Source organism: Euprymna scolopes, chromosome 40, assembly GCF_053919585.1.
Source record: "Euprymna scolopes isolate OS-2025 chromosome 40, ASM5391958v1, whole genome shotgun sequence".
NCBI lineage: Eukaryota > Metazoa > Mollusca > Cephalopoda > Sepiida > Sepiolidae > Euprymna > Euprymna scolopes.
The window spans coordinates 3,424,017-3,438,290 of NC_136521.1; the positions used below are offsets into that span (position 1 = coordinate 3,424,017).

The 14,274-nt window shown below is 33.2% G+C and overlaps 1 protein-coding gene across 1 annotated transcript; it reads left to right on the forward strand.

The window, feature by feature from the left end:
• The first annotated feature begins 823 nt into the window (after positions 1-823).
• LOC145265290 (S-crystallin SL20-1-like) lies at positions 824-11,926 on the forward strand. Its single transcript, XM_080121068.1, has 6 exons — positions 824-956; positions 5,083-5,178; positions 5,369-5,484; positions 8,487-8,540; positions 8,719-8,826; positions 11,762-11,926. The coding sequence occupies exons 1-6, from the start codon at positions 824-826 to the stop codon at positions 11,924-11,926; spliced, it is 672 nt and encodes a 223-aa protein (XP_079977194.1).
• Positions 11,927-14,274: the final 2,348 nt, after the last annotated feature.

Sequence of the window (14,274 nt, forward strand, 5' to 3'; positions counted from 1 at the left end):
AAAATCAACAGTTGGTTCTTTGATATGACAGGGGCGCGTTCGAAATGAATGCGCCCGTCTAAATCACACTCGCACCATGATACATGAGTTTTTCAGCCATTATTGCCACACAAGCAGTAAAGTCATGCATATAAAATAAACATATGTTCTTTAATATGACAGGGGCGCGTTCAAAATGAATGTTTCTCTTTAGAGCACAATTGAAGAACGATACTTGGCTTTTGGATTTTAAACTTTAATGCAAACAACTGTAGGTTTTCTGCAGTGCACCACGATGTGTCCCTAACCAGAGCAGGAAACTAATCGATTTGATTGAATAATAGGAGATTTCGATGACAATAAAGATATGGGAGTGTCAAACATTTGTTGATTATCATTCAATGCCGTGCAATGTCGGGTCTCCCTGCTATTCTTTTGATAAATACAGCGTTCTTTATAGATCTTGCCAAATTCGAGTCTTTGAACAATACCGTGATTTCTATATAAAATAAAATCTTGGCTAAATGCAGTAGTTTTTCCGAAGAGTAATTGGAGCACCAAATTTCAGCAGACAATAATTATTTCGGGGAACTTGTACTCTTAGACAACGTGAAAAGTGCCAACAAAATTTACTCTCACAAACGATAAAAAAAAAATAAACTTAAAAGCAATATTGGAAACATTCCCGTTTTCCTATTAATGAGTACAAAGAGCTTGATTAAGCTGAGAGTATAAATACGCGTGGGTTTTCCTTCCTTGGACGTCAGAGAAGATTCGTCGTCAAACGAACCACAACAGCTCCTTCTCCGTTTTTGGTTATTTAGAATCAGAAAACCCCTCCACCATGCCTAACTACACCCTCCATTACTTCAACGGCCGCGGACGTGCCGAGATCCTTCGTATGATGTTCCATATGGCCGGCGTCAAATACATGGACAAGAGATACGAATTCTCTGACTGGGATCGTTGCAGGAATGGTAAGGAACCTTAACATTCTCTCTTTTTCTCCGTTTGTTACTAATATGCCCTGAAAAGAGATATATTTGTTCGAAGTTGCTGAGTGGTTTTGGCTACTGTAATTAAGCAGAGTAGAAAGTGGGTCTTGGGTTTACTTTCGACGTAACTTTCGCTTCCCTTACTTTGTCCTTTAGTTCTTATATTCCAAGAGCGATCTTCCTGACAAAGGGGGAAGACTTGCTTTTTTTGGAGATCAGTATCTATTCCTCTAACACTTATCGTTAAATTTGAAATACTGTTTTTGTTTGGCTCCTTACGTCAATGAAGCCTGGGCACTTTTGGACTTGTGTACTGGCGCCGAGTTTTGCTGCCACACCTAGGATCTGCTGGCGGCCACCTGACTGCATAAGAGGATCACCATATTCTTCAGCACATACAAGTACACTTTGATGCTGACTTTCAAGCCGAATTCGAAGATGGGAAGTAGAATGATCTGACCCTTAGTTAAAACTACAGGAAAACCATAATTGTTTTGGGCACATCCCTGTTATTCGTGAGAATCCAGCGACGCATTTTGAGGGTGCTGTCAATGGTCCTGTTGTCATAATTTGGATCGGTAGATAGTATGAGTTCTACAGCGGCGCATCTCCAATCCCGCTCATTTAACATTTGTCACTTTCAGATATGATAGAAGCTTCCTATCGCTCTTGGGATTTGTACATAACTAGCCAGCTGGTAGATGGTCGGCAACAAAAAAAAACAGTTTTCATCAAACGGAAATGGAATCATGTCTTTTATATATATATATATATATATATATATATATATATTATTTTCAGAGCGTTAGAGATGATATAATTATTTCCGCAGTATATCAACATCGCAGCTCACAAGAACCATGAAAACCAACAAACCGGAAGTCTAAGAATCGAGTTTACGAAGTGCCTTAAATAAGATTCCAGCCCTGTTTTGTACAGGCATTTAAATTTTTCGTAGACCCTTGAAATTCCGTAGATTATAGCTATACATCTGATTAGATGACTGGCCAATTTTTTTAATTTCATGTGCAAATGAACAGCTACACCAGTAATTGGAATATAGTCTACTAAAAACTGAAAACACTCTACAAAAACAGCTGCTGAATTTCAAAAGTGCAATGTGGGCATGAGGACACTTTAGAAGAAAGATATGGAATAAAATTCCATTTTAAATTCCATATGGAATGCTTCAGACTGCTTTTAGATACTCTTAAATGAATCCAGAATCAGTTTTTGAGTGGAATAAGGGATCCAAGGAAGGCACGGAGTTTGTGTGGAATGATGAGAGATGTGTGAGGAGAAAGGACGTCAGAACACATTACCTTAAAAATAGTTTTATATGAGCTTAGCAATTATATATGTATTCATATACAAAAACACATTACCTTAAAAATAGTTTCATATGAGCTTAGCAATTATATATGTATTCATATACAAAAACACATTACCTTAAAAATAGTTTTATATGAGCTTAGCAATTATATATGTATTCATATACAAAAACACATTACCTTAAAAATAGTTTTATATGAGCTTAGCAATTATATATGTATTCATATACAAAAACACATCACCTTAAAAATAGTTTCATATGAGCTTAGCAATTATATATGAATTCATATACAAAAACACATTACCTTAAAAATAGTTTCATATGAGCTTAGCAATTATATATGTATTCATATACAAAAACACATTACCTTAAAAATAGTTTTATATGAGCTTAGCAATTATATATGTATTCATATACAAAAACACATTACCTTAAAAATAGTTTTATATGAGCTTAGCAATTATATATGTATTCATATACAAAAACACATTACCTTAAAAATAGTGTTATATGAGCTTAGCAATTATATATGTATTCATATACAAAAACACATTACCTTAAAAATAGTTTTATATGAGCTTAGCAATTATATATGTATTCATATACAAAAACACATTACCTTAAAAATAGTTTTATATGAGCTTAGCAATTATATATGTATTCATATACAAAAACACATTACCTTAAAAATAGTTTTATATGAGCTTAGCAATTATATATGTATTCATATACAAAAACACATTACCTTAAAAATAGTTTTATATGAGCTTAGCAATTATATATGTATTCATATACAAAAACACATTACCTTAAAAATAGTTTTATATGAGCTTAGCAATTATATATGTATTCATATACAAAAACACATTACCTTAAAAATAGTTTTATATGAGCTTAGCAATTATATATGTATTCATATACAAAAACACATTACCTTAAAAATAGTTTTATATGAGCTTAGCAATTATATATGTATTCATATACAAAAACACATTACCTTAAAAATAGTTTTATATGAGCTTAGTAATTATATATGTATTCATATACAAAAACACATTACCTTAAAAATAGTTTTACATGAGCTTAGCAATTATATATGTATTCATATACAAAAACACATTACCTTAAAAATAGTTTTATATCAGCTTAGCAATTATATATGTATTCATATACAAAAACACATTACCTTAAAAAGAGTTTCATATGAGCTTAGCAATTATATATGTATTCATATACAAAAACACATTACCTTAAAAATAGTTTCATATGAGCTTAGCAAGTATATATATATTCATATAAAAAAACACATTACCTTAAAAATAGTTTTATATGAGCTTAGCAATTATATATGTATTCATATACAAAAACACATTACCTTAAAAATAGTTTTATAACAGCTTAGCAATTATATATATATTCATGTACAAAAAGAGTTGAAACATAAAATACTGTCATTATTTATTTTAGTTTCCCAAATTCAAGACTAATTACAAAGATTATACGTACGTTCATTTCCGAGACGATAAAGAAGGTTTATTTTTTTCATTTTTAGTTTTTTTTAATTCTCGGAACTGAAGCAAATAATACATATTTCAACGTATTCTGATTTTAAATGTATTAGATTGGCGCAAAAACAATGTCGTTTTTAATAAATATATATATATATATATATATATATATATATATATATATATATATATATATGATAAAAAAACGACATTATTTTTGCACCAACTTAATAAATCACTTTGCGGTGTTCTTTTCAAACTCAACTAATCACTTAGCATATATTCTTCTAAATTGTCTACTTTATTCCTTGTTTCCTATATGTCAACTTGTGCGACTCGTTTATCTAGTGGTCTCCGTTCATTTTCTGTTTTCATACGGCATTATAATACAGCTTCCGATTCCAGTAGCTTCAAGAACTGCAAACTTATTGAACTGTTGACTGTTTTCCTCCTGTCTATAACTTTGAGCTTTTCAAGATTACAGACAATAAGCATTTTCTGTCTTTCCGATAATCATATTTTGGTCTTGTGAATTCCTTACATAAACTGGCTTCACGTCTTGTCTGGAGTGATTTCCATAGAAAATACTGATATTATTACACTTAAAATCCAATTGATAAAACAAATTGTCGCTAATTGTCGATTGGTGCCAAAAATGTTGTCATAATATTTTGTAGCAACTTTATTTACATTTTTTGTCACTTGCAGATTTTCCTTGCAATTAACTACCCATAATTTATCATGCTTATTCGTCATATTCCAAAAATTCACATACATTATTTATGCATATTTGTCATATTCCGAAAATCACGTTAATTTGACTGTAGTAGTGCTCTTCCATACATCATTATTATTATACAGCTTCCGATTCCCGTAGCTTCTTTCCAAGAACTGCAGGCTGTTGGAACTCTCTTCCTGCTGACTGTTTTCCTCTTGCCTATAACTTTGATCTCTGGAAGATTTCAGACAATAGGCATCGTCTGTCTTTACTATAAGCATGTTTCGTTTTTGTTAATTCCTTATATAAAGTGGCTTCACATCTTATCAGGAAAGATTTCCATAAAAATAATAAATAAATTATTTACATGAAAATGAAGTTAACGAAACGAATACTGCTAATCACCGTCTAACGCCAAAGTTGATGTCATAATACGAACCCTTGTTTTTTGTTGTTTTTTTTTTGTTTTTTTTGTTTATTTTTTGTTTGTTTTTTGTTTGTTTGTTTTTTTATAGCAACCTTATTCATTTACTATTTTGTCTCTTGCAGATTTCCCTTGCAATTACCTCCCCTGTATGCAGATGGACAATGGCGACATGATGCCTGAGACTATGGCCATTTGCAGGTACTTGGCCCGCGAATACAGTGAGTATCTTATCACTTATATTACTATATAAAACAAATTCAGATAATCTGTTTCTCCGGAGTAAATATAACGTCTCTATTAAAATAAACTATGAAATGCATTAAATGTTTGAATTCCCAATTTTGCAAATAAGTGAATTTTTGTATTTTCACTGATTTGATCGTGACTATTCTAATTTATCATCAACAGATTTCTACCCCAAGAGCCCCATAGACATGTTCAGGTGTGACTACATCAGCGATTGCTTCTATGAAATCATGCACGATTACATGAGGTACTACCACTGGAAGAACGGACGCTTCAGGGTGAGTAAAACATTTTAGATAAGTCAATACACCACCCTTAATTTCCCATTCAAAATTCTTACCTTGCAACACAAGTTGACTCTTAATTATTTAAAAAATTAGAAAAGAAAACTCAAAAGTTGGAAATGAGGCTATTGTTCAGATACTGATTAGGTTAATTGGTTGTTTTTGTTTTACGGCATATCAACCCTTTTCAGGTTATTTAATGTCGAATCCAGTGATTTTGAAGAACAATATTTTAATAGAGTATATTTGTTTTTTGTTTGTTTTTTTTTTAAGTCGGTTTCTATTTAACCCATAGGTGGGACCCTAACAGGTATTACCACTCCGGGTCAGGGTGGACCTGGGAGCAATGGCAATTAAAGGGTGACTTCACACTACACAAAGCCCGCAAGCTGGGGTCTCACTACTGGATATAGTTTAAGGTCATATATATTTTCTTAGTCATTTGGGTGTTTCGTTCTTAAATCCTCGAGATAATTCTTCATGGTAAACACCTGATGATCCGTACAATAATATTAAGACTAGCGTAAATTCTTGCAGGAAACTAATGCAATGATTGCGAGTGAGTAATTGATTTGACAAAGCTTTTTTCATATACAGTTTAAAAGAGTGAAAAACCTTTCATGACCATAGCAATGTTTAATTACTGTAATTTCGCATTCTAATCTTAGCATTTTTTTATATAGAGGATGTATATATATATATATATATATATATATATATATATAGTGTTATGTAATGAATGGCTGGAACCATCATACATAACTGAAAAGAAAAAACTTTAATAAAAGATTTAAAAGAGTGGGCATCGAATAATCGATTGTCTACCTGTTGAAAAGAGGAAGGGCTTACGTCATAAACAGAGAAATCGGACGACGATTTTTTTGTTTACAAAACAAATAAACGTGACATTCCTCGTAAGCTCTGGAATTACAGATATTGGCATGAGTGGGTAATTCACGTGTCGCTGTGTGAAGACAAAATCGAATGATTTTTTGAGGTCAAAACGTGACTTAAGAACACATGTATCAACCGATTGACAGAACGCGTGGATAGAAAAAAACAAAGAGACAAAATGCCAATAAAAACGGTGAATCAGCAGAACAGAGATAGAGGAGAGAGAGAGAGAAACACGGAAAAGCATGTGTTGCTGAAGACCGTCTTGTCGAAGCGTCATTTTTCCCTCCTCAGAGCACTGTGAGAAAAACTGCTAACTGTGAACTTCAGAACCACCAAAAGAAAAAAGACGATTTGTTTTAAATTGTAACTATATTGTAAAATATAATTTTATACAAAAACAAACACAATTGTGACTTACGTCTTTTAATGCATGTTTTTAAGTTACAGCTGATCGTTCTAAGTCGTCAACCGCTTTGTTTTCAGGTTCAACGTTGTTATGACATTTTTGACAATTGACGAGAGGCAAGATAAAGAAAAAGTGCCAGTCTAAGGTGAGATAACTCACTAGTCTTAACTCGTTGTCATCACAACCGCCTAGTAAACAAATGAACCTACGGACGATCGACGTAACTAAAACTGCTATGTACCATTGTCAGGGAGTCCTACGCACTATTACGATTTCCCAACCTGGGAGCCACACCATAATACAACAATAGTACATATACATATGATATAATTTAATATATATATATATATATATACATATATATATATATATATATATATATATATATATATCTTTTACAGCAGTCGGATACGAGTATATATTTTTGCTCAGTAGGATTGAGCTAACCCAAACTACGATATGAAAGGTATATTGCAGCAGGTTTCCAGTACATTATTACGTGGAATACCACCTTGTCATCTACCCACTATATATATATGCTCATTGTGTAAACAAATAGAACTTAGGAATTTGGACGATGTCAAAACACTGTAAATTCACTACGCGTACAGCCGCCTCCGATTAGCGTAATGGTTATAAGCCTTGACTGTCGTGCGGGCGGTCGGGTTTCGATCCTGGTTTATGGTAATTGCCTGTCTAGCCGCACTGATGATGTATGTATGTATATATATATATATATATACACATATATATATATATATATATGTAGATAGATAGACAGCCGCACTGATTATATATATTACATATATCTTCTTTTATTATAAATTTTCCTAATGTCTGTCTGTGGGGGGGTGTATGTGTGCGACGCGGTTAATCTCAGCCTACAGGACATCTACCCAGGTAAGAAAGGTACCGAAATGAAGTTTATGTCTCAGCGGATATTTTAGTGATATTTATATCCATGTTTAGTGTATGGAAATGCAAAAAAATGCAAAAAAATACAAAAAATAACGACTTACTAAACAACGTTTTATTTACTGGATATTTTTCCGGTACAAGGACTCAAATTTGCCCAGCTGGGCAAACGTGGGTTCTTGTCAATAAAATAAGATATAATTGTATGCGTAAATTTTCAGTATTTAGTTCAACAGTGCTCAATACATAAGTAGAGCTAGGCAGTAAATTATGAAAATATATATGCCAATTAAGCGACAAAGAATATTCCGCATTTCATCCTCGTGAGAATTAAGCCTGATTAATATATATATATATATATATATATATATATATATATATATATATAGAGAGAGAGAGAGAGAGAGAGAGAGAGAGAGAGAGAGAGAGAGAGCAGACCCCTGGCATACGAACTTAAAAATTAGTAACAAAATACAGTACAGTATATATTACACTTGTATATAATCAAGTAACGTTATAAATAACACCGTAAGGCGAGGTAAATACAGTAACCGGGGCCGAAAAAACATCGCATTCCACATGGTAACCTGAAAAAACCATATCTTAGGGTAACCATATCCTAGAGTTCTACTGTATATATATATATATATATATATATATATATATATATATATATATATATATATATATATATATACAGAGAGAGAGAGAGAGAGAGAGAGAGAGAGATACTAGCTCTCATTTTTTTCTAAAGTTTTTTTTTCTTTTTCCTCCACAGTACAACATGAACGACTACGGTTTCGGCGGTGAAGGCAACTGCAAGAACTACGATGTAAGTAATTCGCCATTCCAATAACTTCCAACCAAATTCCATCTCTATTTTAATTATATATATTTAAAAAATAGATCGAAACATTTTTAAAACCGCTGGAAAGATCGAATGCTAGTTTCATTAAAGACTTTCATAAATTATGAATCCAGAACTATATTCATGTCTCCTTCTTTTCCAGAACTACATGTATTGGAGATACATGAACACCTTCAACCGCGTGATGCCCTTCATGGAGAGGTGTCTGTGTATGCGTAATGGTGGTAGCCAGTGGTTCATGGGTGATCAGGTTCGTAGCATATTATTTAGTCACCTATATACCGCGTATTTAATCTTGTCAATGTTTGAACATTTACACATTTATTTTTACTTCTATACAACCAAAACAAGGAATACTGCCACTTAAACATAAATGGCCACTGTTTGGGACCATATCTTCCGGGACACTATGTAAAGAGTTGAGCAGTAAGATGTCTGTTCACATTACATTTAAATTTCTGTACGTTGGTACAGACAGGATAGCAAAAGACCTGGAGGGAATTTCAAAACTTCGAGGGGATAAACTATTAGGGTATAAGGCTTCCCGGCAGCTAGGCATTTACATACACTAAAGGGGTGGGATTTTGCTGCTTGGTTTCGTTATTAGTATTAGTGATTACATCATAAGGGTACAGGTATTACGAATTTGTAAATAATTGCAAAATAATAAGGCACAAAGATTATGAAGAAAAACGAAAAAAAAATAGTTTCAAGAATTCATTTTTATTAATCCTGATCTGTTTAGGTTTTTGCTTCACGACGTTTCAGCCAACTATTCTTCTGGCCTTCGTCGGGTGGTAACCGCGACGGGAAAGGAAATGCGAATCTCTTAACTGCATCGTCAGCAATTACTGCCTTCCATAGTTGTCATCTCAACACGTTTTGGCCAAGTAAGCCTCTGGCCGACTTTGAGGATTGAAACCGCTATCTTCAGGCAATGCTCACTTGGAACCGTAGAGATGCAACGTCTCTATCCACTGTGCCACGGGCTCCGAATGGCAAAGGAATTCTTCTTCTTCTTTTTCTTCTTCTTCTTCTTCTTCTTCTTCTTCTTCTTCTTCTTCTTCTTGTATCGTGGCATGTCCATGCCGTAGATGAAATCATGGTTAGTGTTCTCCATAGGCTTCGGTCCATTGCTTTTAATTGGGGTCCCATGGTACTGTTGACACCCATTGCCCTGCACATCCAGTCTAATACCTCTATTCTTTGCCTACCTCTGTCTCTCTTTCCGTCAATTTTGTTCTTCAAGATGTGCCGTCCGATGCTCTCTTTTTCGCGGAATAGGTGCTCAAGAAAGCGGCGTTGCCTTTCCTTTAAAGTCCGCATCAACAAGCAATCGACCTCCATTCTTTTAGTTACGTATATAAAAAGAGGTTGCAATACAAATTAAGAGTTAATAAAAATAATCGATGCGTAATTGACTCGTGATTCTTGTATCGTGGCATGTTCATGCCGTACATGAAATCATGCTTAGTGTTCTCCGTAGGCATCGGTCCATTATTCGTCCGATTCCTCTGAAGACATTATATGATTTGAACTTAGCAGAATACATGGAGTTGGTTGCGATTACCTTTTGCAGCAAAGTGACATCTGACTTGTGGGCCGGCGCCGAGTCCTTCTGCCAAATTTAGGATCTACCAGCGACCGCCTGATTGCACTAGGGAATCACCACACTCTTCAGCAAATCCAGGTACATTTTGGTGTTGACTTTCAATCTGATTTCGAAGATGTGATATGGCATGATGTAGTTCTCACTTAAAACTATAAAACTATAACCGCGACCGGAAACTGTGTTTTCATCATGAGCACGTCCCTGTTATTCGTAGCAACCCAGCTATGCTTTGAGGGTGCTGACAATGGTCCTGTTGTCAGACATTTGATTGGTAGAGAGCATGAGTTGTACAGCGGCACATCCCCGATTTCGCTCGGTGAGCATTGTGTTATTTTAAGACATGATAGAAGCCTCCTATCGCTCGTGGGATTTATATACAACAAGGCAACTAGTAGATGGTTTTCATAAAATGGAAATGGAATCCTGTCGTCTTTTCTAAGGCGACAACTTTATCTTCTTACCCATAATGTAGTATATCATCATTTGTCATTATACCACCCTCCCAGGTATTACATCCACCTCTGTAAATGTGAGCATGTAGTGTAATTTTATTCGCTGTGGCACCATTCTATCACGACTATAAAAGTATACAACCGAAAGCGAAATGTACTTGATAACTATCATTGTACTAGAGAAGCTGACGCTGACAGAATCTACATAATGATATGCAAATGACCAAGCCGGCTGCGGAAAGTTCCATAACAACAAAGGCAAAAGGACACATGTGTTTGGAGAAGTGATGTTAGAGACTTGATGTGGGAAGCAAGCGTTCGAGATGGGACCAGTGTTCAGGGAAGAACGTGTTCGAGACACGTGCGTGACGTTATAGACGAGACGAAAAGCCGCACGCGGCCGGAGGACAAATAAGCTGTTTAAATATTTTTAAAAATTGTGTTGTTAGAAATATCAGATATAAAGGCTTTTTTTTAAGAAACGAGTCAAGTTATTTTACTTTCATCTATTTACTGGCGAGGAAGTCTACAACGTGTTGGAACCGTTAAAATATAACAATACAGCTAAGAAAAGGTAGGCAACATTACTTTATAAACATTTATCAAATATTAAAACCTTGTAAATAATTTTGCCTAGTACATGGTACATTCTTAAACTAAAATGTTTCCTGATAAATTCACGAGAAACACCCGTCTGGCTGAAACTACTGTCAATAATTTTCCCCACTCTTTATCTGTTCCTAAATCCAAATGTAGATGCCATGAGCAAAGCTTCTTTCTTAGAACTGCACGCCAGTGGAACTCTCTGCCGCTTGCCTGTTTCCCACCTGACTACAACTTGGACGTCTTCAAGTCCAACATAAACAAACTCCTGACAAACCGCCCCCTTAAGTAAGACACTCTATCAAAACCCCAATACTAATGATTACTACAATACTATCTCATTGATTAATGTACACGCAATAACCCTTATCCCTGAGTGGCCGTCGGGCCTTGATAAGTGGTGACCCCCATGTAAAAAAAAAATCACATGAGCATATTATAGTTGTACAATTTGTAGTTGTTTGTAAACAAAAATAACATTTCTCTTAATTATGTGGCACTTTTTATTCTTGTTTCAGATGATGTGGTGCGACATGATGTTCTACTGTTGCATGGAGAACATGTTCAGGGACTTCCCCAACATGTTCAGCAGCTACCCCAAGATGATGGGTCTCTATAGCCGATTCTCAAAACATCCCAAGATCTGTGGTTACCTGAAAAGCCGGTGCAATTCTACCTGGTAGACATCCACTCAGTGAAAAAAAAACACCGTCATCTTTATATTTGGCATGTAAACTACCAGACCTATTTTATGTTAAATAAACAAAAGGGATATTTCACATGATTCTTATTTGTTTCTTTTTTTCTTCGCCCTTTTTCATCTGTTATAGACACATATATATAAAGCTGAACGTCTGTCTGTGTGTGTGTGTCTGGTCAGGAATAGGCTCCTATATGGTTGACTATTATAGAAAACTGATCACATATAATGATATATATTACAACCCTTCCTTTTCATAACCTAGCCCTAGCATACTTTCATAAATCAAAGTCCATTTTCTGTAGGCTATTTTTGAACCCAGTTAACTACGGATACTTTTGCTATTATATATATATATATATATATATATATATATATATATATATATATATATATATATATATATATATACATACTCGGGGTTTTTTTATTCAAAAGTAATGGACTAGTGAATTCAACGAAGTTGTTAGATATTGCTCAATAAAAAGAGCTGATAATACTTGTTTAATAATAATAATAATAATAATAATAATAATAATAATAATAATAATAATAATAGATTATTCAATGAACATTTGAATAGTCAAGTCGCTGCCTGATGATATCTGTTGTTTGATTGAAGCAAGTAGCTGTTTGTAGCAGCGGGATGTGAGCATGTTTATATAACAATAAACAAGTATATATATATATATATATATATATATATATATATATATATATATATAATCTGGGGTATTTTTTTGTTTATTTCCGTTAGAAGCGCTGAGTAAAATTTGAAGAATAAAATACGTATTAAATACGTTTGAATCCAAAACTGCAACGCGATTTTTTTTTATAAAATAAACGAGTGTTTAGTTTTTAAGAAATATATTTCGGAGTAAGACGCCTTTGTCAATCTTTTTTTTCTCTTTTTCTTCGACATGATATCGAGTGGAAGATAGTTATACTTGCAAAGTGACGCAAAATCTCGCTGCGTTTTTATTACAGTAGAAGACCAGGATACGCATTAAAAATTACTAACAAAATACAGTACAGTATATAATAAACATGTATATGATCAAATATCATTATAAATGAAACCGTAAGGCGGGAAAATACCGTAACCAGGGACCGGAAACATCGTAACCCGAAAAAACGTATCCTAGAGCAACCGCATTCCGGGGTTCTGCTATACTTTTTCCTTCCTTTTTGTGTTATACTCATTATTAGAACGATGTATATAACAAAACATAAAAATACTCCTGCATATATATATCTTCATACACACACACACACACACACACACACACACACACACACACACACACATATATATATATATATGTATGTATAAATATATTTTCTTATAATATATATCAATCAATCCTTATTTAAGATGCTCAATATAATTACAGAGCAATATAGAGAATAAAAGAGAAAAAGGTATATTCCAAAATTCATGATGTTGGCCATCTTATAATTCATTCCTTTAATTCAGTTTACCTATACAATTATTGGCAGTATCTGTTTCGTAGCGCAAAAGCAATCACTTAATTATTACATCAATCAGTGAATCTATTATGCCCTTAACTCATCAGAAGAAATAGCAACAATTAATCCGTCAAAAGGAAATGAAGTGTGATTTGACTTCATTAAAATCCGAAAATTGGAAGAGAAGCTGCAAATACCTATACATTTTTCTATTACGCCATATTGATTTTTTATCAAAAAGAAGACATTAAACCCAACTATTGGTACTAACAATTTTAATTAATTTATGAATCTTCTACCAAAATGTTTATTTAATAATTAGTAAATTTATTAATTCTAATTTGTGTATACATACTTATGAAAATAATATCAATAAAGTATAAACATTAATACATGTTTGTATATATGATACTCAAGTAAGCTAAAAAAAAATCGATTGATCATTTCAGTTATTATAAATAATCAATTGATTTGAATTGAAAACCATACATAATTCAATTCTGTTAGCTATTATAATCAAGCTTATTAATCCTTACAATTATAATTTTTAAAATGATACAATTCAAAAACTATATTTACCTTTTGTTAAGTTTGAAATTAATCTGAAAACTCCTTTATATGGTAAGTGTACATAATTAAATTTACTTAATTAAATTGGGGCAGAGTTACCTCCCTTGGGACAAATCTAACTAAATATTAACTTTACTTATATTTATTTATTTTCACAACGCATAGACACACATATTCAGCTAATAAGTGATTTTAATATAGTTTTAATGTCTTTCACTTAATATTATTTTTTTTAAATTAGATCGATTTATATTATAAATTAATTCACTAATTAATCCAATTTAAAATGTT